The following is a 22,137-nucleotide window of genomic DNA, read 5'->3' as shown; positions in this document are numbered from 1 at the left end:
CCTCCCATCCCAGGAATCAGACTGTAGTGGATAATCTTGGCATAATTGCCTTATCTCAACATATAATGCATGATTCGTTCCCTTAAAAACACTCATTGTAATCAGCAGCCTTTGCAAATAAAAACAATGAAATCCAGGATGGGAATAATTATGGGAGATAGCGTTGTAAATGTACAAAAAATAAGTATCTTTATATTTATTTTGCAACGTGTAGATTTTATATTTAAATGAACTAGCACTTAAGACAAGCATTTGTTCCCTGGTGGGGGAACAAAATAGCAAACATACAAAATACTGAACACTTTATTTTAAAAACAAAGCTTAGAGAATGCTAGTTCAGTTTACATTCATATGCAGTAAAAAAAAATCCTGAGACAAGTAGAAATGTCACAACTATCCATGTCCTGGGGAAAAAGGAATTTAAGGCCAAAAATGGTCAATGGCAGAATTTGGGAACCAGGACCGTAAACCACAAGGAAATTCATCAAACATGAGCAGTCATCCACACCCTTTTTTCTAAATCATAATAATATTTTCTTTACCACACGGGACAATGGGTTATTTCAGAGGGAAGAGCAATTGTGTTAAAATAAATTGATTTAAACTTGTAATAAATTGTTTTAAACAGGGTTGATAAGTGGGAAACAGATTCTGGTAAGACAATTGTAATCGTAATTAAAACGAGAAGGGATCATCTAATTACAAAATAAAAATGGATCTTCCAACATGTTGGGAAATAAATATCAGACATTTTGCCATTGAATCTTTAATACTTTATAGACAGAATTTGGTTGTTTGTTGGTTTCTGTTACATTTTATATTGAACAGACAATTAAAAGTTAGCTGGGAAAGATATTCCTGCAAGTGATACGCATCCTAAATTGTGAGACTTTCAAATAATAAACTGCACGATTCTAGGATTTAAAGGTCAGTCACCCAGAAAAACACACAAATAATGATTTCTCAAGATGCACAAGTGGGCAGTTACACCGATCCAACTGTCATTATGATGGATAATCAATTTATACACTAAATATCTTGATGACTGAGAAATAGAATTATATTCTCAAATCTACTAAATTAAGAGGTATTTAAGTTAGTAGACAAGAGCAATCAAGCCTTTAATCAAATGATCACAGGACTCCAAGATTAAGAGCCAAACACATCAAAGATCAATGCAAGTTCAATAGTAAGATACATTCTGGTTGGGGTTTTGGTTTCCTACAAGCTATTATTAATGTTTTATGACAATTACCTGTGACAGGGATATGGGCAGGTGATAGGTCATTGCTGAGACAACACCTTAAATCTAACATGCACTTTTACACATCTAAAGGATAATATGCAAGGGAATGGCCAGCATCACCAAATTAAGAAACAATTTATACATACATATCAGGAACAGGTCATCAGGTTCCAACCTGTTCAATTTGATGAAATCATGGCAGCTTAGATTATAATCTCAACTCCACACTCATCTACCAAGGTAAACTTTCACAACCTTGCATATTCACCTTTGTGAAGCTAGTGCTACATTGCATGCAAATTTAGATCACTATGAAATGGAAGTATATTTTAAATTTACCTGTAGCCCAATGAAACTTACCTTAAGTATCCATGGAAATGGGTGATCTTCAAGTTCTAACTGGCAAATTCATCCACAAATGAAGTGTAATAATTGCCCAATGACTACGGCACAATTCTAAGCACTTGACCCATAATGATGAGCTGAAATACAACATTTTTGGGCCAGGTGTGTTTTGGCAATTTTGGATTTATTTTTTTAATCCCCAAAACAAAACTACAATAATGCATTTGAGCAATTAAGGCGTATTGCATGCACCCTAGTTTTCCATCATTCATTTCAGATTGTGTAGAACATAGACAATAGTCTGGATGGGAATGTTTTGACACATCGTCTCAATCTCTCTGGAGCCAGGGCAGGAATTGACCACAATTGGAAAACTAGCAGCAGAGAGTTGGAGTAGCCATTTTCACCCTAGAAGAAACATTATAGCAGAGAGCAAATTATCAATCCTCAAAATACTATTTATGATGTTTCTTTATGTCCTTCTTCAGTAAATGACAATTCTGTGAAATAGTTACTTTTGCAAATCTCTGGTGGTTTAAAACAGAAATCCCCAGTAAGGTTTGTGATATTTAAGTGGAACTATTAAACATTTGAATTACATAGGCAGCAGGAAAGTGAAAATAGTGCAGGGATCTCAACACTGATTTCAATTAAAAATGCTTATCCTGCAGTGGAAACTATATTAGAACCCAAAAAAAGCAGTTGAAAAGGGAGAACATTCCAAATAACATTGCATTTATAAAATTATTGCAAAGATTTCTCCAGTACAGATATTCTTATCAATTATCCTGCGAGATAAACTGCAAAATACATATCAGGATGGTGCCTGCTGGGATGGGAAGCAACAAGGAAAGTTAAGGAAACTTAGAAAAAAAACCCAAAGTGCTGGAGTAATACAGCGTGTCAGAATGCGTCTCTGGAGAATATGGACACTTACTTCAAACTTCCAATACATCTGTACATAAAATTCCTACATCCAAAAAGATTTTTTTATAAATCAGTATTGTAACTGATCTAACATCCCAAGAAAATAAAGATGGGAGAAAATTCAGTGCATAAAGAGATGAGAAATTTTACATTTTAAATTTGATTTAAAAATTGTTAAGCCCCAAGCATCAACGATTGGAGTACTGGAGGTTTTAATGGGGACAGACGTATGCAGCACATGCAATATACATATATTAGTACTTGGATTCATTGCACATGTGTACTTCAAGAGAATAGCATTTTTAATTATTTGACCATTTCCACATTGGTATAACTGCAGTGACATTGGTGGGAAGTATTATAGACTGAATGAAAGATCAAACCCACTTGTCGACATACAAGATTCCACAACTGCTACAGGTCAAGAATAGTCCATTCCTTTCATCATAAACATCTTATAAAGAATTACCTCATAGGATGCACCAAGTCCCCAGGAAGTTTCAACTTCAGAGCCAATGAATCGGTTCCAGTGCTGTTCCTGTATACAGGGAAACCCTAAAGCCAATCCCACAAATGAGAAAAACAACCAGCTAAACCTATTATTTTGGCTGCGTTGTATGTCGAATATACAATGCCCAAAACTATTCAAAGAGCAACCAAAAAATAGACAACCCAGATATCTATGTTTTTTTTTAGCTTAATACTTACCTAATATGGTAGTAGGTACACACATTTTCCTTTTCACTTCTTCACATTCAAACCTCACATCTAATCTACCACTAATGTTGGAGTTAATTATAGTTAATAAATAAAAACAACTCCAAAATCTAAACTTTCAAATGTGATAATTAAAACTGTAGAACATTTTCAAACTTTGCTACAGATCTCCACTAATAGCTGAAATCTTCAATTAACTCACTCAAATCACTTTAAAACACGACAGAATTAGTAGCTTACTAGACTAAGTGGGACCCGTTGGGTCCCAGCTTCACACGGGAGGGCTGGTCCCCGAACGCAATATTCCACCACTCCACAAATTCGAATATTCGTAGCCAGTGGTGGTGGGGGGGGGGCGCTTTCTGGAGCACTAGTATGGGTGTTGTGGGCTGAAGGGACTGGTTTCCAGAGGTCTAGTATGGACATTGTGGGCCAAATGGATTCTTGGGCTGGAGGCTCAGTCACTCAAGCAGGGTGCTAGGCCACCAAATTCAAGTGCAGTTTCCTGCCATTCACGCAGGGTGCAAGTCCACCAAATTGAAGTGCAGTTTTCTGCCACTTCACGCAGGGTGCAAGGCCACCAAATTCAAGTGCAGTTTCATGCCACTTCAAGCAGGGTGCAAGGCCACCAAATTCAAGTGCAGTTTCATGCCACTTCAAGCAGGGTGTAATGCCACCAAATTCAAATGCGGTTTCCTGCCACTTCACGCAGGGTGCAAGGCCACCAAATTCAAGTGCAGTTTCCTGCCATTCACGCAGGGTGCAAGTCCACCAAATTGAAGTGCAGTTTTCTGCCACTTCATGCAGGGTGCAAGGCCACCAAATTCAAGTGCAGTTTCATGCCACTTCAAGCAGGGTGTAATGCCACCAAATTCTAGTGCAGTTTCCTGCCACTTCAAGCAGGGTGCAAGGCCACCTAAGACACAGTCATGATCTCTCTCTCCCCCATCTTGCAGAGACTGAGCCACGCCTACACTTTCAGGTTTTATAGTCCCTCCCCCTCTCCATGAGGCAAAACACCACTTTGCAACAAGGCAAAACACCTTTGCATTTTCAAACCAAAAAACACTTTTGCATTTTCAAACCACATTAAGGGCACTGAAAGGTCAGTAAATGCACTCAGTTTAGTAGACATGTGTTCAGTGTTATTCACAGCTCAGACTGAGAGTCGCGACCTCTCACTTCCCCCATCTTGCAGAGAACTGAGGCACCTCCACACTTCCAGGTTTTATATTCCCTCCCGCCTCCCACCAGAAGGGGCAGGGCCTAGATGGCATGATTGACAGGAGATAGAATCTCAACATTTTTTAAACATTAAGTCTTTTATTTTTCATCGATGGGCAAAATCCTCTTGTCCTGCGCAGCAGAGGGAGACTGAGTAAGATGGCCAACAGCCGTACGTGGTAGTGTTTTTTCTAAAAGCAATATGCATTGCAAACAGGAAGTGGTCAAGATCAGTTTTAATTATATAGATTCCACTTTGGGACTATGCTAACAAACCTACATCAGCAAAACATTTAAATTTTAGCAACAATAAAACCAGTACAAATCTGCTATTTATTCTAGAGTACTCATACAATAACCCTACCTTTAAATAGCAACATTATCAGAACTCCGGTAAACCCCCTATGATTAAAAAAAACAGGAAGTCGCAGGAAGAAAACATTCACCTGGTGCTGGGAATGGTAATCTCTCGAATACAAAGTCAGAAAATTGAATTACAGCTTCCATGAAAATGAAGTAATTTGCTTCAGGAGATCTATAGTTGATGTAGATAGAAATGTTCATCTATTTAAAAATCTATTCACTGAAAAACGTTAACTTTAAGCAAAATCCGAGATAGGCTCTCACTGAGAATCCTCATGACACTTCTACTTAAACTTAGAACACCATCAAAAACGATAAATGATTACCATTTTAAGTAACCAGATTTTTAGACTTTAGATACACAAAAAAAGATGAAAAGAAACAAAAGGATATCCCCGGTAAATAAGCATCAAGTACTTTCTGATAGACCAAGCACAACATCCAGAATGCAAATAAGTTTGCCTAGGATTTTGAATTAGCTATCCACTGATCAGTATTAGAGAGATCAGAATTAGTCTTAGCTGTAATATAAAGAACAAACTATCCAAAAGAGTCAAATACTCAGGAACTCACCAACCCAGTACCAGATTCCAAAAAAGGATGCTCACTTGAAAGTGATACCAGTGGGCTATTCACACCCATGGAAGTTATATCCCTCCATGAAGTTAAATGGTGACAATTTTAAAGGAGAAAATGAAAAGACCTATTTAATTTTTTAGTGGAAACAAGATACAAAATGAACATCTTCAAAGCACTTATCAATGTTTATGTTTGGAGAATGAAATCAAGACCTGTAAAATATATAAAGACCTAAAAAGGTTAACTTTTAATGTACTAGATACATCCTTTAGAACTTTGCATAATTTCTAAGTTTATTTTTCTGTCTTTTATCGGATCAGAATGCAGACGAGAATGTTCAGTCAAGTTAAATTTTTATTAAGAATCACCTACAATGACATTAAAAAAGGGGCTTCATAACACACTTAACTCAAGCAGTCATTTATTATTCATTCACAATAAACTCGCAGAAAACACAAACGTACACACTTGTTCAAGATTGACACTGAGCTCACACAAGTCATCTCCGGCAGGCAATACACAATACACTCCCCAGAATATTGTTCCTTCATAACGCCACATCATTTCACTTGTTCACACTTAGAAATCAGTATTACAAAAATACATCACCAACCACCACCATGGTTAACAGCGAGGAGCAAGATACAAAATATTCAGGGGTTGAAACTAGCTTAAAAAATTAGCAGTCCTCTTTGTAGCTTTTTAAGGACTGACTGAACAGCATTTACTAAACAACCTGCAATTTAATTCAAGCGTAAAGCAAAATAATTTTATTGTGCACTTTATAATTAGAAGAATGCTTATTTCAGTTAGAAAATAAATATTTGCAAATATTTATTTTCTAACTCAAATTGCAACCCAATGTTCTCTTTTAAAAAAAAAAAATACTGCTGTGCTGAGATTTTCTTGGTTTCAACCCCTGGAGATATTCATTTCATTAAACACTTTCAACATTTTCCAATTACTCAAGTTACAAGCAAATATCACCATTTCAAAGTTGTTTCTCCCTCATCAGCCACGGACGTCCTTTGTGAATACAAGATAAACATTCGTACTGTATTCCACTTCTCCTCTGCATTCTCTCACCATGCCAAGGGATTGCGAGCCACATCTTTCCATGTTTAAAAATGCCATAATGCACCACCAGGTCTGCATGCGCTCTCTCCTTCCTCGCTCATTCTAGCCCTCTCATTCGTCGGCACCACCATGGCATCAATCCCACACCAGGCATCAACTTATGTCATTACATCTCTGCATTATATCTTGTTTCACAGCGCTGATAAACGAATCAATGAAAAGAACAGTGGAGGACAGAAATGGAACACCCACCATGGTCCCTTCGAATAGAACCTGAACCTCCGTGCAGCCTGTAGATATGTGGTGAAATGCATTTTCTATACATATGTAGGTGCTCATGCTCGGAGATCCAGACCACGCCTTAAAAAAATCAATTCTGAAAACTCTACATAATATTCTACTAAACATTAGATCAAGTTTTTGTACCCAAGTTAAGATTTTCTACACAATGTTGCTGATTTCCTATTTGCAGCTGCTTAAACAATACCTCCACAACCCTCCTTTGGCTAGCAGAGCTGGTAAAGACTACATTTAGCAGGAAGTTAATTCTAAATTTTGAGATGGATAGTTCAGAATGAAACAGCAATATCCCAGTGGACATAGATTCACTACTGGACATTCAATGCAATGAATGATCTAATCTGGAAAGCCAGCAATTCAACAAATTGATCAACTCAAGAGATTAACAAGATATCTTTAGCAAGGGTCTTTTCAGATACACCTATGCTGCCCTCATGGGATGGTAACGTAGCTTGCTTTTGATGTCCAATGTAGAACTGAAGTGCTAGTACAAAGCCAAGAAAACATTTAAAAGAATTATGCAGATCTGGCAAAACTTAACCGTGATCCTGCAGGTTATACAATTATAAATGAAAACATGGGTGCAATTTGCACATTTCAATTTTAAAATGCTTTGGATTCAAAAACATACTAGCCTTTAACCGTAACTCATTCCAAAACTTTTAGCTCACCAATATATTTACAGATGTTTATGACATTTTCAAAATTACAGAAAGCAAAGGGGGTGTTACTCTTAAATGTAATAACATTTGAAAAAAATACTCCTAATTGCATTGAAGGCAAAGTGTCTGTTCACTTATGTCATTATGCACTTATGCAAAGAGAAAAACAGCACAGAAAAGACTTGGAAGCAGGAGCCAAATTTGCAAAATCGAAGGCCAAATTATTACAAGCCAAAAAAAATGCAGAGAGAAACACAAAAGATGTAATTTTACAAGTCAATTTTCGTTTAAATATTTGCAATCCTTTGGCTGGTTAAACTCTATTTGAGACTTCAATGAAAGCCCATGTAAAAGGCATCTGCTGTAAAGATCATTATCCCCTTTGACACAAATTTGCATTAAATTCAGAAAAAAATGGTTTCTAAGGAGGATGTAAATAATACCGAGGTATAGACACAAGTGCACAATGGTTATTAAAGATCCATTATGTCCACTGTGAGGAAAAAAAGGTGAAGATAACCAGATCCAAATTGGTACTCAGCTCTGATTATCCAATGTAATGCCTTTTCAGCAACTCACTTTCTCATTTAATGAGAACATTTCAAATAAATTCTATGGCCAGACAGGAAAATTCACCCAACATAGTTCATATTCAAGAAAAGTTCATTGCCAGGATTGCCAATGGAGACAATGCAAAGCCAATTAATTTGGGAGAACGTATTCACTGGTATTATGACAAAGGGTTAATCGTGAGGTACTAGTGAAGTGGTTTCGTTTTTAGATATCTTTTGGAAATATTTTCTCTATACAGTTATGATTTGTTTTTGGTACATACAAGATATAACCTGGATTAGGAGAAGTGAATTTAACCAATTAAAAAAGGCTATCTTGATACAATGATAGCATTATTACAAAAAATATGCAGTTTACTAGGTAATAAAAGGTAGAAACCTTTGTCTACCCTGCACATACATTTGGAGTTAAACTGCACCTCAGTCAGCTGATGTTGTAACTTCGTAATCTTCAATAGGAATGAAAGGGCCAAGTTACCCATGCTGTTCAACACTAACTTGGACATTGTGTCAAATGCTCAACACAACTGAGAGACTGGAGTTCATAGAAGAGTAATAACTGTGTGCACATAAATTATAGTTCATTAGTTTAAGAAATTAAACTCATGACAGAACTACATACTGCAGTATGAATCAGGAACAGGTAGAAGCACTTTCAAAATTCACCTTATCATCAGTGTCTTGAATGACATTGCAAGGCAACCGCTGAAAATTTTCTTCAATTATGTAGCAAGAAAAAGTCTGTGAAAACCTACTTTTGTGTTTACTTACCATTATTTAAATCTCAACACTCTTTCTTCACATTTGCTAAGCACGTACAAATCTTTTTACATTCCCCATCCCGATGATTTGGACTCCATGCTAGATCGAAAACCAGAGCTGAAACCAGGACCACCTGAATTGGATGCCGACCCCCAACCTAATGCACCGGAATTTGAGCTATACAAATTATTATTTCTTGCAAATGGCTGATTCTGTTCCCTTGGTACGTTGCCCTGATTTTGCTGTGGGTTTCCCCCTGCAGCACCAGATTGGTTCTGTTGCCTAGCCATCATTCCCATCATTCCCCAACTACTCTGTAGGGCAGCAGCCATCATTGCTGGGTTCATATTAAAAGCTCCAAAATTCGTTGCTCCCCCACTCACCCTGTTGGGACTGCCACCCAATCCTCCTCCACCACCCCTGTTGTTTCCAAACCCACCCTGATTGCCAAAGCCTCCCTGGCTGTTTGTTAATCGTCCTCTCTCTATCTGTTGTCTAGCATTCAGATACTCGGAAATGTGCAAGCTGGCCCCCTTAAAGATCAGTTCTTCACCACACAGAGAATGGGCAACCTGTGAAAGAAAGCAAACTACAATGAAATTATGCAAGATAATAAATTACTAATAAGTGTTAACTACACAATGATGCTCAGCTCTCTGAGATGCAGAACCCCTCTTGGTTATACCAATTACAATTTAAATAACAGAACCAAATGAGAATATATGCGATTCTAATACTTTATCAAAACAGCAAAATTAAATAAAACAAAATTTAATTTGAGGAAGGACATTCTTGCTATTGAGGGAGTGCAGCGTAGGTTTACAAGGTTAATTCCCGGGATGGCGGGACTGTCATATGCTGTGAGAATGGAGCACCTGGGCTTGCACACTCTGGAGTTTAGAAGGATGAGAGGCGATCTCATTGAAACATATAAGATTGTTAAGGGTTTGGAGACGCTAGAGGCAGGAGACATGTTCCCGATGTTGGGGGAGTCCAGAACCAGGGGCCACAGTTTAAGAATAAGGAATAAGCCATTTAGAACTGAGACGAGGTAACACTATTTCTCACAGAGAGTGGCGAGTCTGCCGAATTCTCTGCCTCAGAGGGCGGTGGATGTGGGTTTTCCGGATGCTTTCAAGAGAGAGCTAGATAGGGCTCTTAAAAATAGCTGAGTCAGAGGATATGGGGAGAAGGCAGGAGCGGGGTACTGATTGGGGATGATCAGCCATGATCATATTGAATGGCGGTAGCTCGAAGGGCCGAATGGCCTACTCCTGAACCTATTGTCTATTGTCTAAAAGCAATAATATGCTTCATGCAATGCTTAAACTGAATTATTCCCAGTGCTTCAACAGGATTTATTGCAAATAATGATGCAGCTCAAAATTATGTCTGTAAACAAATTGCGACATCATCCCTCAATTCATTAGTCACCAGAATTGCTCATGCTTATAACTATATAATATGCCCAACTTAAAATATCTTAATATACTGGCACCTATAGTGCACAAAACTGGAGTATGGCTTTTCAACATTTTTTGACAATATTATATGTATCTTCAAATATCTGATTATGTGAATGAACCAGAAAGTAAATTGCCTGATAAAGTCTTCTGGTCAGATGTATATGACACTTACTTGGGGATGGAATGTAAAACAACAAAACCTACAAACTAAAGCTCAGATTTGAACTTACTCAAATCTTAGAAATCTAAAAGTTTAGCATTTTCACTTTTATAAAAACCTACCTGGTCATCAGCAAAAGTGACAAAACCAAAAGAACGGAAAGGTTTTGGCATAAATACATCGGTGACATCTCCAAACTGGGAAAAGAACTGACGGAGTTCATCAGCACTCATGTCCTCAGTGAGGCGACGCACAAACACTTTCCTGCTTCTTAAAGGCTCTTCTGCATTTGGCTGAAAAAATAAAATGACATATAATATCAGGACATTTTCCTTCCTAGTTCCTAGTGAAGCAGATTTGCTGCTTTACCATCTGGCTCAACACTTTGGTGGTGTTGGACAAGCAGATTTTCTCAGACTATTAGTACTATAATTCCTAATTTATTTTTTTATAAGTTACAGTAAAATGAGAAATGTACTGCTACACCCAGTATATTTAATGGGAATGCAAGATCAGGGAGCCAGGCGAGTGGATAGTGACAATGGTAAAAATCAACTGATGAGCCGAATGCCAAATCACTGAGATTTCAGAATAATTCAATGGGGAACCATTGTAGTTTTATTGTGCTATCAGGGGAATGAACTGGATGAAGATAAAATAAACTGCAGGCGCTGGAAACTTGAAATGCAAAACAATTGGAAAATAAATGTTAGGTAGCATCTATAGATAAATAAATAAATAACATTTTTAAGTAAAAAATTAAAATGCTGGTGGAACCTGAACAGGCCAGACACCATCTATGGAGAGAAATGGATAGTTGACGTTTTAAGTTCCTTTAGGAGTTTGCTTTTTGCTCCGGATTGTAAAAGTTACAGTTTTATATCCCCAATTAACATTTTAGGTTAAGACCCTTCATCAGAAGAAAACAATTGGAAGAGATGGTCATGGAGGCATGCAGAGAACAAAGGGAATATGGAATTGTGCTGATAAAGCAAAGGCAAGCAATATTACCACGGATTAAATTGGAAATTTCCTCTGGTTGATGAGTTAATACAGGAACTGAATGGCTTATGAATTGCGGGTTGAGAAAAAGTTATATTTTGATACAAGCAATTTAAATCTACAGAAAGCTTATGTAAACTTACCCTATTCTTGGTCCGATAATAAGCACCCAGAGTTTAATATGTTGTGTTTCCAGCCTTTTTTTTTTTAAATATCAAATTTCTAAAAGCTGCAGATTATATTTTAGCAGTTGCCCACCCATTCAATTTTATTTCAGAATGAGCTTCCACTCACAAATCGTTGCAACTGCAAGAGCACATTTATAGCTCTCGCATTCCTTGATCTACCATTGAAGACCTAACCTGCATTATCTCTCAAAGACTATTCCAAAGCAATTCCTAGCCATTTTACATCTAAAAATCAGCCCATAAAAAACTTAAGCCTACATCCTATTTTGAAACAAGCCCCGTTTACACAAAAATAAAAAAATGCGGATGTTAAAAATCTGTGTTCAGTCTGCAGAAGCGAATCCAAACTGTTGCCTGCCACTTTAATTCCCCATGCTACTACGACCCGTTTGTGGCCTCCTGCACTGCAGAATTAGAGTGCGGGACTAATTCCGATAAGAGAGGGGCAAAATTAACCCGCTTAGGCTGGATGGATTGCATTTAAAAAATGTCCATCCATGTCCTCGTATTGAATGAGCACAGGAAGGTAGATGAAAAAGGAAAATGGATGCAAACGGTCAGCGAAGGATACATAACACCAGAGTTTAAAAATCAAGATTAAGAAATAATTCAAGGTTTGAGATTGCTTACGTTCATACATTGTAAACTCATGAATCGTGTTATGCAAGGTAGATCAATTGCAAATTTACATTGGATTACCATTCTGCGCATAAGAAACAAATCACTTGAATCCCTGAAACCTGCTGTGCTATTTAATAAGCCAATGGTTTACCCGATTTTAACTTAGTAGCAATACAGGTGCACAACCTTTTATCCGGAGTTCCGGAAACCGAAAAGCTCCGAAAATCGGACATTTTTTCCAGGATGTCGTCTGCACACCAAAGCTCGCGTTTGGCACCAAACTTGACCCGAAACGACCCACGGTCAACCCAGGTCTGTACTACTGTAGCGGCTGCCTCCTCCCCAGAGACCGGGGAGACACTTAAACATCTGTAAATCATTGCTTAAATGTTAGTCAGTTAGTTTGGAGGGCTTTTATGTGAAGGGGGGGGTGAAGGGGGAAACTTTAATTCTTAGTCCCCTACCTGGTCGGAGAGGCGGGAAGCGGGCAATGCCTTACCGGGTCGCCGTGCAGTAAGCTCCAGAGCGCTGTGGCCACCGACTCCCAACATCGCGGAGCTGGGGCTGCGGGCGTCCGGCGCCGGTTGTGGCGCCGGTTGTAGCTCCGACCCCGGCAACTCTACCCCTGGCTGCGCGGCGCTCCAAATCCAGCGCGGCTAGCGGCCGGACGCCCGCAGCCCCAGCTCCGCGATTTTGGGAGTCGGCGGCCACAGCGCTCCGGAGCTTACTGCACGGCGACCCGGTAAGGCGGGGAGCATTGCCCGCTCCCCGCCCAGGTAGGGGACTAAGAATTAAAGTTTCCCCCTTCACCCCCCCACCACCACATAAAATCCCTCCAAACTAACTGACTAACATTTAAGCAATGATTTACAATGATTCCCCGGTCTCCGGGGAGGAGGCAGCCGCTCCAGACTTTTCAAGCCGCCCGCGCTACCTACCTAATCTACGCTAAAAATCTTCCATTCGGAAATCCGAAAAATTCCGAAATCCGAGAAGTGTCTGGTCCCAAGGCTTTCGGATAAAAGGTTGTGCACCTGTACTGACTGCTGCGTTTAAAAAGAGTTCAGGCCAACAACTGTGAATGATATTGAAGATTAAATTTCAGGATAATAATAGATACAAGAACAAGAGTAATGAGAGACATGAGGTGTACTACTATCCAAGATTCAGTGCAAGACAAAGGAAAATTAGCACCAAAAGATGTGGAATTGATGTGGGACAGAATAGAGACAATTTCAAAAATGTTGACAAATAGAAAAAAACAATTCAATTTGACAAAAACAAAGCTGTCCGTGGTAAATTGAAGGCAAAGAAGCAAATTTGTAATTGAATATTCTTTAAGCAAAAGTGTTTTGGTTGCAGAATAAGTACATTCCTATAATACAGGATAGGCAATCCAAGCCAAAGCTCACTTAACAAAACAAAAGCATATATGACAGATGCAGGTGCTTGGCATTAGTCAGAACCGAGTAAATTCAAAGAAAAACGAGAAAGGTAGATTTACAGAGAAGGTAGACAAAAATGCTGGAGAAACTCAGCGGGTGAGGCAGCATCTATGGAGCGAAGGAATAGGCGACGTTTCGGGTCGAGATCCTTCTTCAGACATAGAAATTATTTCCTTTCAGCTCTTTATACAGCATTTATCTTCTCAGTAAGATGTTAGTACAAACTAACTACAACCTGGTGAAGAGAAAAATAAAAGCACATACCTTGGAATTGGGAAATTTGCAATCACACCATCGTCCATCAATCATGTGTCGTTGCGACATCACTTTCACTTGTGTTTCATATTCTGTGAACCTGATGAAGCCAAATCCTTTTGCATTCCCGGTTTTATCTCTCTTCACCTGTAGATGTACGAGTTATTTCAGAAGATTTATGCAAGGAATTACAAGAAGCCTCCTGTAGATTAGTCGCTCATGTTATCAGTCATGCTTTTGTAGTTACACCCACTAGCTTATTAGCGTCGCGGTCTACTGCACTCGGCAGTCTGAAGTAAACTCTCAAGTGAGAACTTATAATTGTTTATCCTGAATAAACAGTGTATAACCTGACATGGCATGAGGTCTTTATTATCACAAGGACTCTAAATCGACATGGTGTCAAAGTTTACGATCTCACCCTCTGATTGATCATATTGTTTTTTATCTTAGTTTTTTTTTAACTCCGACAATGGCTGCTGCTCCCAGAAACCCTGATGTCTTGGTGTTTGATGCTGATCTAGCTGAACGATGGCGTGTGTTCGAGGAAGATTTCTCAATCTACATTGATGCAGCGTATCCAGCTGCAGCGCCCGCTCTTCATGCCTTGATTCTCCTAAACTTGGCAGGCACTGACGCTGCTCGGCATTTCACTATGCACCGGCTGGTGTGGATGATAATAACTTACAAATTCCAGCAGACTCCATCCGTGATCCTGAGTGCCTCCTACATAAATTCCGACAACTATGTGAGTTACAAATTAATGTGAGCATTGAACGACATAAATGTTTCTCAATGTGTCAAAAACACGGAGAACCGGTCTAGCTCTATGACAGTGCACTGAAGCATGTTGCTAGTCAATGCGATTTTAGAGAAATCGAAGCTAGTTTGATAAGAGATCGATTGATACATGGCATATTGAATGATAAACTACGCGATTAATTGTTGCGTGAAGTGGGCCTGACCTTAGAAGTTGTTGAAAACTGCTGTCGCATAGCTGAGTTAACCAATGCCCACATTAAAACACTAACATCTCCTGCTGCTCGTGAAGTCAATGCAGCCAGCTTGTCTAATCAAATTACTACTCGACGGTTTCAGGTGCCAGTTAACAGCTCAAGATGGATTACTAATTGCTTTAATTACGGAGGTTCACACACTGCAATTCGTGACCGGTGTCCGGCATTTGGAAAACTCTGCAGGCTCTGTAATAAAAGAAACCATTTTGCGAAATGCTGCAAATTGGGAAACAACAGATTTCAAACAAGACAGTCTGTCAGCTTGATAAACCAGGATAAAAATCCCAGCTCCCACAAACAGATGATGACAGCACCGAGATTAATGTGCATGCTTTGTCTGGTTCAGCGTCCAAACTCGATCCCAAGGTCAAACTGCTCATTAACGGCAAAACTCTCTATCTTATGGTGGATTCCAGGGCCCGCTGTAATGCTATCTCCTTAGCTGTCTTCCAACAGCTACAAAACACAGAAGCTCTTTACTTATCTCTTTTAATGGTGCAGCACTGTGCCCTATTGACCAAGTAAAGTTACATTGCCATCTCAACGCATGTGACCACATCCTGGAATTTTACGAGGTACCATCCATACTGGGTGCCGATGCATGCCATGACATGGGTTTGATTTCCTTCAGCCCTTCAGTCTGTCCACTGACTGTAGACTGTGATTTTACACATCACATTTTAACACAATACAAGGACTTGTTTAACGATGTCTTTGCGGTTGTTTTTGCCTGCAACAAGTTCAACAATTTCATCTTTGGTCGCAGTTACAGTTGAAGCCGACCACCAACCTCTTATCGGCATTTTCAATAAACCTATTCCAGTGCGCCTACAACTGATGTTACTACAACTTCAGAAATATGACATCATCCTCACCTACAAACGTGGAAATGATATGTACCTGGCAGACACTCTTTCACATACACCTCGGAAAACTTGCTAGTATCTACCCTCGCAGGATGATGACTTCATCGTGATGTCCGTATCCTTCATCCCTTCATCATGGATGGAGGACTTAGTTGCCCACTGCTGCCGACAAGACCCTACGGTCCCTGACCTCTGTCATTAAGCGTGACTGGCCAGACAAGCACTACAACGTTCCTTTGCCAGTCCGACCTTTCTTCCCTGTTTGGGATGATTTAGTGCTACAAGACGGGATTGGTTTAAAAGGACACAAGGCCGTGGTTCCTGCTTCACTACATCACCGATATTTTAACACAGCGCAGGACAACCAGGCGCTGAAGCCACTGTTTCACGGGTGAAAAGCATGTTTTACTGGCCTGGCATGGCCGAATACATCAACGGCAATATGGCAGATTAGGCTGTGCGCAATAGCATGGCACCTCATCAACAAAAGCAACCACTTCTGCCACATCCTGTACCTGCGCTCCCATGGTCTATAGTGGTAGCTGATTTATTTGAGTGGCACGGCAAGCAGTACCTGGTGCTCATGGATTTGTATTCAGGATGGTTCGACATTGATTTTCTCAGCAGCCCCATTTCCAGCGGCGTGATTTCAAAATTATCTCATCATTTTTCAATCCATGGATCTCCAGGCAAGCTGTTGATTGACAATGGCAGCCAGTTCACCAGCCAACAATTCAGAGAGTTTGCAAGAGGATGGAATTTTCACCACGTATCCACAGTCTAATGGGCTGGCTGAACGGGCTGTCCGTAGTGCAAAACAACTCATGGAGCGCTCTCACAGGGCCAAATCTGACGTATTCCTGGATTTGCTCAACTTACGCAACATTTCCCGTGACCCTGCCTTGGGTTCCCCTGCTCAACAATTATTGTCAAGACAGACCCGTAACCCGTTGCCCGTCGCGAAACAAACGTTAATCCCACATGTCTTTTCAACTGAGGATATTCAAACCAGGTTACAACAGAAGCGTGACATTAAAAAAAAATGGTTCGACAAGACGAGCAGGCCTCTGCCGCCATTGACCAAAGAACAGGTAGTCCGCTTACAGACTGACAAAGGCCATGACCGCGTTGGGGTAATTTCTGTCTAGTGTCGGAGCCACGCTCGTACATTGTTATAGCCGATGGCGGCACCTACTGACGAAACAGACATCTTCCGTCTGTGAAGGAGCCAATCCCTCCTTCTTATTATCCTGATCATACAAGTTTATTTCAATCTGCATCTAGTGACCCTCGCATGCTCTTGCCAGCACAACAATCCATGTTTGTGACAGTTCCTCTGTCTGTCCCATCTTCGCCTGCGCCACAGTCTCCTGCTTCACCACAGAGGCGTTCGTGTACTCCCCCACGACAGTGAAATCACCAGCTCTGTCCCCAGAGAAAAAAGAATGGAGATGGCCTCTATCGTACACGTGCTGGTCGTGTTTGCAGGCCGGTCGTGAAGTATCCGGACTATGTTTGACTTTACATACGTCTGTCATCGGTTGTGATATTTGCTTTGCTTAGTTATGGGTATACAGTGTTATTGATTCTTTAAGAGGGGGGGGGATGTAGATTAGTGGCTCATGTTACGAGTCATGCTTTTGTAGTTACGCCCACTAGCTTATTAGCGTCGCGGTCTACTGCACTCGGCAGTCTGAAGTAAACTCTCGTGTGAGAACTTGTAATTGTTTATCCTGAATAACCTGACATGGCATGAGGTCTTTATTATCACAAGGACTCAACACCTCCATGTACAGCAAATTTCTATTGCATCAAAATGTTTAACATCTAAACTTTACAAACAACATTGCAACCTCAACCCACACATTTGACCAAGTTAAGATTTAATCGGACCCAGGTTCGACCAGATTAAGGGTGCTGTCTGTACGGAGCTTTAAGTTCTCCCTGTGATGGCATGGGTTTTCTCTTCGTTTTTTTCCCCACTCCAGACATCTGTAGGTTTGTAGGTTAAATGGCTTGGGTTTGTATACTTGGTATAAGTATAAATTGTCCCGTGTGTGTAGGCTTGTGTCGGTGTGCTGGAATTGCTGGTTGGCACGCACTCGGTGGTCCGATGGGCCCGTTTCAGCACCTTATCTCTAAACTAAACTTAGAATAAGTTGCAGGGTTAGAGCAATGAGAGGGAAAATGGTACCTATATCATTGTAGGTAAAAGGCAAAATGCTTCAAAAACAGCAAACTCAGCTCAAGAATGTGTCCAAACTTATAATATTAAAGTTTCAGCTGTGTGGTACAAATTATTTCTGCAAACAAGATTTCTAATCAACACAAAATGTAAGCATAGTACGAGAATCTTAAATTCATCTGTACTACTCCAGAACTACAGAGTTGTTTGTATACAGCAAATATATTGATTTGGGATATTTTATGGCCAGAGTGTATTTGAATGTTACAATACCTTGCCACCTGTGACATGAAGCTCACCTGTGCCATAATGACTTCACCGAAAGTACTAAAATAATCTTTTAAATCCTGATTTGTTGTCTTGAAGGGAAGGCCAAAAACGATGAGGTCAGATGTCTTCTGAACTGTTCTCTTCACTTTCACAGCTGAAGATGCATCAGTTTCATCCATTTTCCTTTTGTTGACTAGATGCAAAGACAAACAGATATCTGGGTGTGAAAGTGGTCCAGCACATTTGAATTCTACTGATCTTCCCCCCCCCCCCCCCCCACCACCCCGTCCCTAACAGCCTGAACAGAAGGGTCTTGACCCTAAACATCACCCATTCCTTCTCTCGAGAGATGCTGCCTGTTCCAGAGTTACTCCAGCATTGGTACACAAAATTGCTGGAGGAACTCAGCGGGTGCAGCAGCATCTATGGAGCGAAGGAAATAGGCGACGTTTCGGGCCGAAACCCTTCTTCAGACTTGTGTCTACCTTAAACCAGCATCTGCAGGTCTTTTCTGCACATGCACATTTTAAAGTTAACTCAGACATGCATAAGTACAGAAAACATCAGAACCAATGGTTTGTACCAATTACACCGCGTTCCATATTCTTTTTACAACAAATTGTAATTTAAAAAATGAACTGATACTTCCCATCAATACGGAATTATTTCCTGAATCTGCTAAAACAAATACAACTCATCCTGCACTTGCACTGTTCCAGATGACAAAACACCCAGTTTCATGGATTTAGTGGATTTTCATTACGTAGATTTCTATATCCCAAAGGACACAGAAACCAAGACTGAACTTCAGCTGTGGCCTAAGAGAATCTTTGAAAGGCAACCTTGTGTCTCTAATCCTTGCAATAAACACCAACATACCATTTGCCTTCAACATTTACTGAAACTGCAGGCTTACACCTTCAGAAATCAGCAACTTCAGATCCCTCTGATCAAGACATACTATATCCCCTTCCCAGAGCCCAAAACTCCAAAAGATGCTGGAATCTTAGGTAAAAACCAACCTGGAGAGCTTTGACCAGCTTTTCAGCAACATTGTTTGTTGCCCTAGAGATAGATGCAAGTTAGTTCTCAGGACCAGACAAGGTGAGTGATGTGTGGAGCAAAGTATCAAAATGGCTCAATAACTGTAGTTGCCAGCACATTACACGTGCTGGACCATGCAATGTCTCACATTAATGTTAAAGCTATGGGAAGGACAGGTTAAGAGACGACATCTTGCTTAAGTCGAATGTGTGCAGAGTATCCTATTATTCCCGTTTAACTGTCAGCAAAAATGTTTGCATGTTTGCTTATGACGTTTTCAAGACATGATTTGGACAAATTGACGCTGAAAATGTTCTTCCAGTCTAATTCTATTCTACTCAGCCAATCCTTTCCAAGGAGGGTTGGTTTATTTCTGTAGCTGGCCACTATGATGGGCAGTGTTACTGACTGACCATTGTGCTGAACTTTACAGTTCATTTGTCCACAAGTCTCCAAAACTTCACCCGAGTAGGTTCTCAGCTTGACCTTACTCTCAAACAATAGTATCTGTGGGAACTTTGTTTCGTACAGGTCTTTGCTCATGACCGAACAATCTGCTGCTGTATCAATACACATATCGATTAACTGTTCATTAATCAATAATTTAGTTCGAAAGTCCTTGTCTTGGCTGGTTGTAGGCTTATCGATGTTGGTTACATAAATGGTGTACAAATTGCAGAATGATCTGCGTTGGAATGGTCAGACTCATCATGCAACGGTGAAAGCAACAGGTGTCCTAAACTTTCTGAAGCGCAACTTTCATCATTGTTCAACTTCTGTCAAGGAGAAGCTATACTTCACCCTCGTTAGACCTCATTTGGACTACGCAGTTGCAGCATGGGACCTATACACAAATAAAAAAAATTATTCCATCGAACGTGTCCAAAGACAGGCAGCTCGATTTGTTACTAACACCTATGAGAGAGAAGCGAGTGTCACCAAACTTCTGAATTCTCTGGGGTGGAACCCTCTCCAAGACAGACGTGAAGCTCTCCGTTTGACCTGTTTTTACCAAATGTTAAATGGTCAGCTCGACATAGACTACAAGACCTACACCAAACCCAAACCAATTAGGAGCAGACGAGGGCATTCGATCCAATTTGTGATCCCAGCTACAAAGACAGATGTATACAGCAATTTGTTCTTCCCCCGCACAATTAAAGCATGGAATAATCTCCACCCAACTATAGTTACCCAACCAGATGCAACTAAATTTAAAGTAGTTCTTTCTTCCCAATAGCCCTTTCTGGCTTAAGCCCTCCCTTCACCACCTCCAGTTTAAATTCCATTTGGAATATTTTGGAGGACCAAGAAACCAAGAACCAAGAACCCAAGTTCATTTACATCTGGGTTCACCTCCAAGTTGTGAACTCCTCTCCGGTGTTGTTGCTTGATTCCCACAGATTGTTGGTTTCCTGTTTTATGCTTTGCCCGACATGCTGAGGCGGTATGGCCTTTCTTCTGGCAGTTATAGCACTTGCCATTTTGAACTGACAAAATTGGGATGACTGATTACCGTTGCAACGATAACAACTGGCTGAACTTGGCTCCCCGCCATACTTCGGTTTTGGTTTAGCGCCTCTTGGTTTGGCCATAGGCACTGCCTTGTGACTGTAAATGGCCACTACATTCCGTGGTGGGCCAAACTCGCGAGCATTCTTTGAAGCCATCTCTATTGTGGTAGCAATTTTGCATGCTTTCTCGAATGTGATATCTGGAATGTTCATCAGTTTGGACTGAATTTGTTCATCCACTAGACCACAAACAAATCTGTCGCGTAGTGCTCGTCCAAGAATGGTTCCAAAGTTACAGTGTAAACTTAGGCTTTTCAAGGCAACAATGTACTCATTAATAATAATAATAATGGATGGGATTTATATAGCGCCTTTCTAATACTCAAGGCGCTTTACATCGCATTATTCATTCACTCCTCAGTCACACTCGGTGGTGGTAAGCTACTTCTGTAGCCACAGCTGCCCTGGGGCAGACTGACGGAAGCGTGGCTGCCAATCTGCGCCTACGGCCCCTCCGACCACCACCAATCACTCACACACATTCACACACAGGCAAAGGTGGGAGAAGTGTCTTTCCCAAGGACACAACGACAGTATGCACTCCAAGCGGGATTCGAACCGGCTACCTTCCGGTTGCCAGAAGAACACTTAGCCCATTGTGCCATCTGTCGTCCCGATTGATTGTCTCATTCTGCTTCTGGTTTCTGCATAGAAGGATCTGTAGGCCTCTCATGTCCAGCTTGCAAACAACCACGAAACAACTCTGTATTTACTGTTTAAACTGTTAAACAATACTGCGTGTTGCAAAACAGTCCTGCACTGTATTTAAAGGTTGAGTTCACAAACTATCCCATCCTCATCGCCAATTTTGTTATATTCCGGACAGCAAAATGAATAACAACTTACACGCAGGCTGCCTGGATCACAAGAGAGATTTATTACCCAACATTCCCTACTTATATACAACACCAACTCATTAGCATATACATGAATACATTACAATCTCCATTTCACCTCAAGGTTCAATAGGGGGGTTGCACGTAAGGTCACTGGGTCATAGGGCTTAAGCATGGAGCCGCTCAATCCATCTGGAGGACATCCGTAACTTCCGGTATTTGTTATTAATGCAAGAAACGCGTACTTTCCTACCTGTTAAAAACCGCAAAAATGTTGAAGTTTTTGCGCTGTAAAAAATTGTGGAAGTCGGGGTAACTGTGAGAGACATGTACCCAACTTCAGAATTCCAAAAGTGAAGCGAAATGAAGGTAAAGAGAAGCGAGAGCTGAAGGGACAACAACAGCTAAAGTGCTTGGCGAACATTTAACCGTGCA

At 40.4% G+C, this 22,137-nt stretch overlaps 1 protein-coding gene and 1 long non-coding RNA gene across 2 annotated transcripts in view; both read right to left on the bottom strand.

The window, feature by feature from the left end:
• Window positions 1–22,137, bottom strand: part of LOC116990436 (TAR DNA-binding protein 43-like) — a 37,999-nt gene that overhangs the window by 13,666 nt on the left and 2,196 nt on the right. The window contains exons 2-5 of the mRNA XM_033048097.1: window positions 18,278–18,441; window positions 13,921–14,058; window positions 10,523–10,693; window positions 9,253–9,346 (exon numbers count right to left, since the gene is read on the bottom strand). Coding sequence (XP_032903988.1) covers window positions 9,253–9,346; window positions 10,523–10,693; window positions 13,921–14,058; window positions 18,278–18,441 — 567 coding nt within the window. The remainder of the gene's footprint in view (window positions 1–9,252; window positions 9,347–10,522; window positions 10,694–13,920; window positions 14,059–18,277; window positions 18,442–22,137) is intronic.
• On the bottom strand, window positions 167–3,559 carry LOC116990437. The gene is made up of 2 exons (XR_004416547.1): window positions 1,301–3,559; window positions 167–904 (listed from the first exon to the last, which is right to left on the bottom strand). It is a non-coding gene; the product is annotated as an uncharacterized LOC116990437 (long non-coding RNA).

Source organism: Amblyraja radiata, chromosome 31 (assembly GCF_010909765.2).
Source record: "Amblyraja radiata isolate CabotCenter1 chromosome 31, sAmbRad1.1.pri, whole genome shotgun sequence".
NCBI classification, from domain to species: Eukaryota; Metazoa; Chordata; class Chondrichthyes; order Rajiformes; family Rajidae; genus Amblyraja; species Amblyraja radiata.
This window is presented reverse-complemented; position numbering and strand designations above follow the sequence as displayed.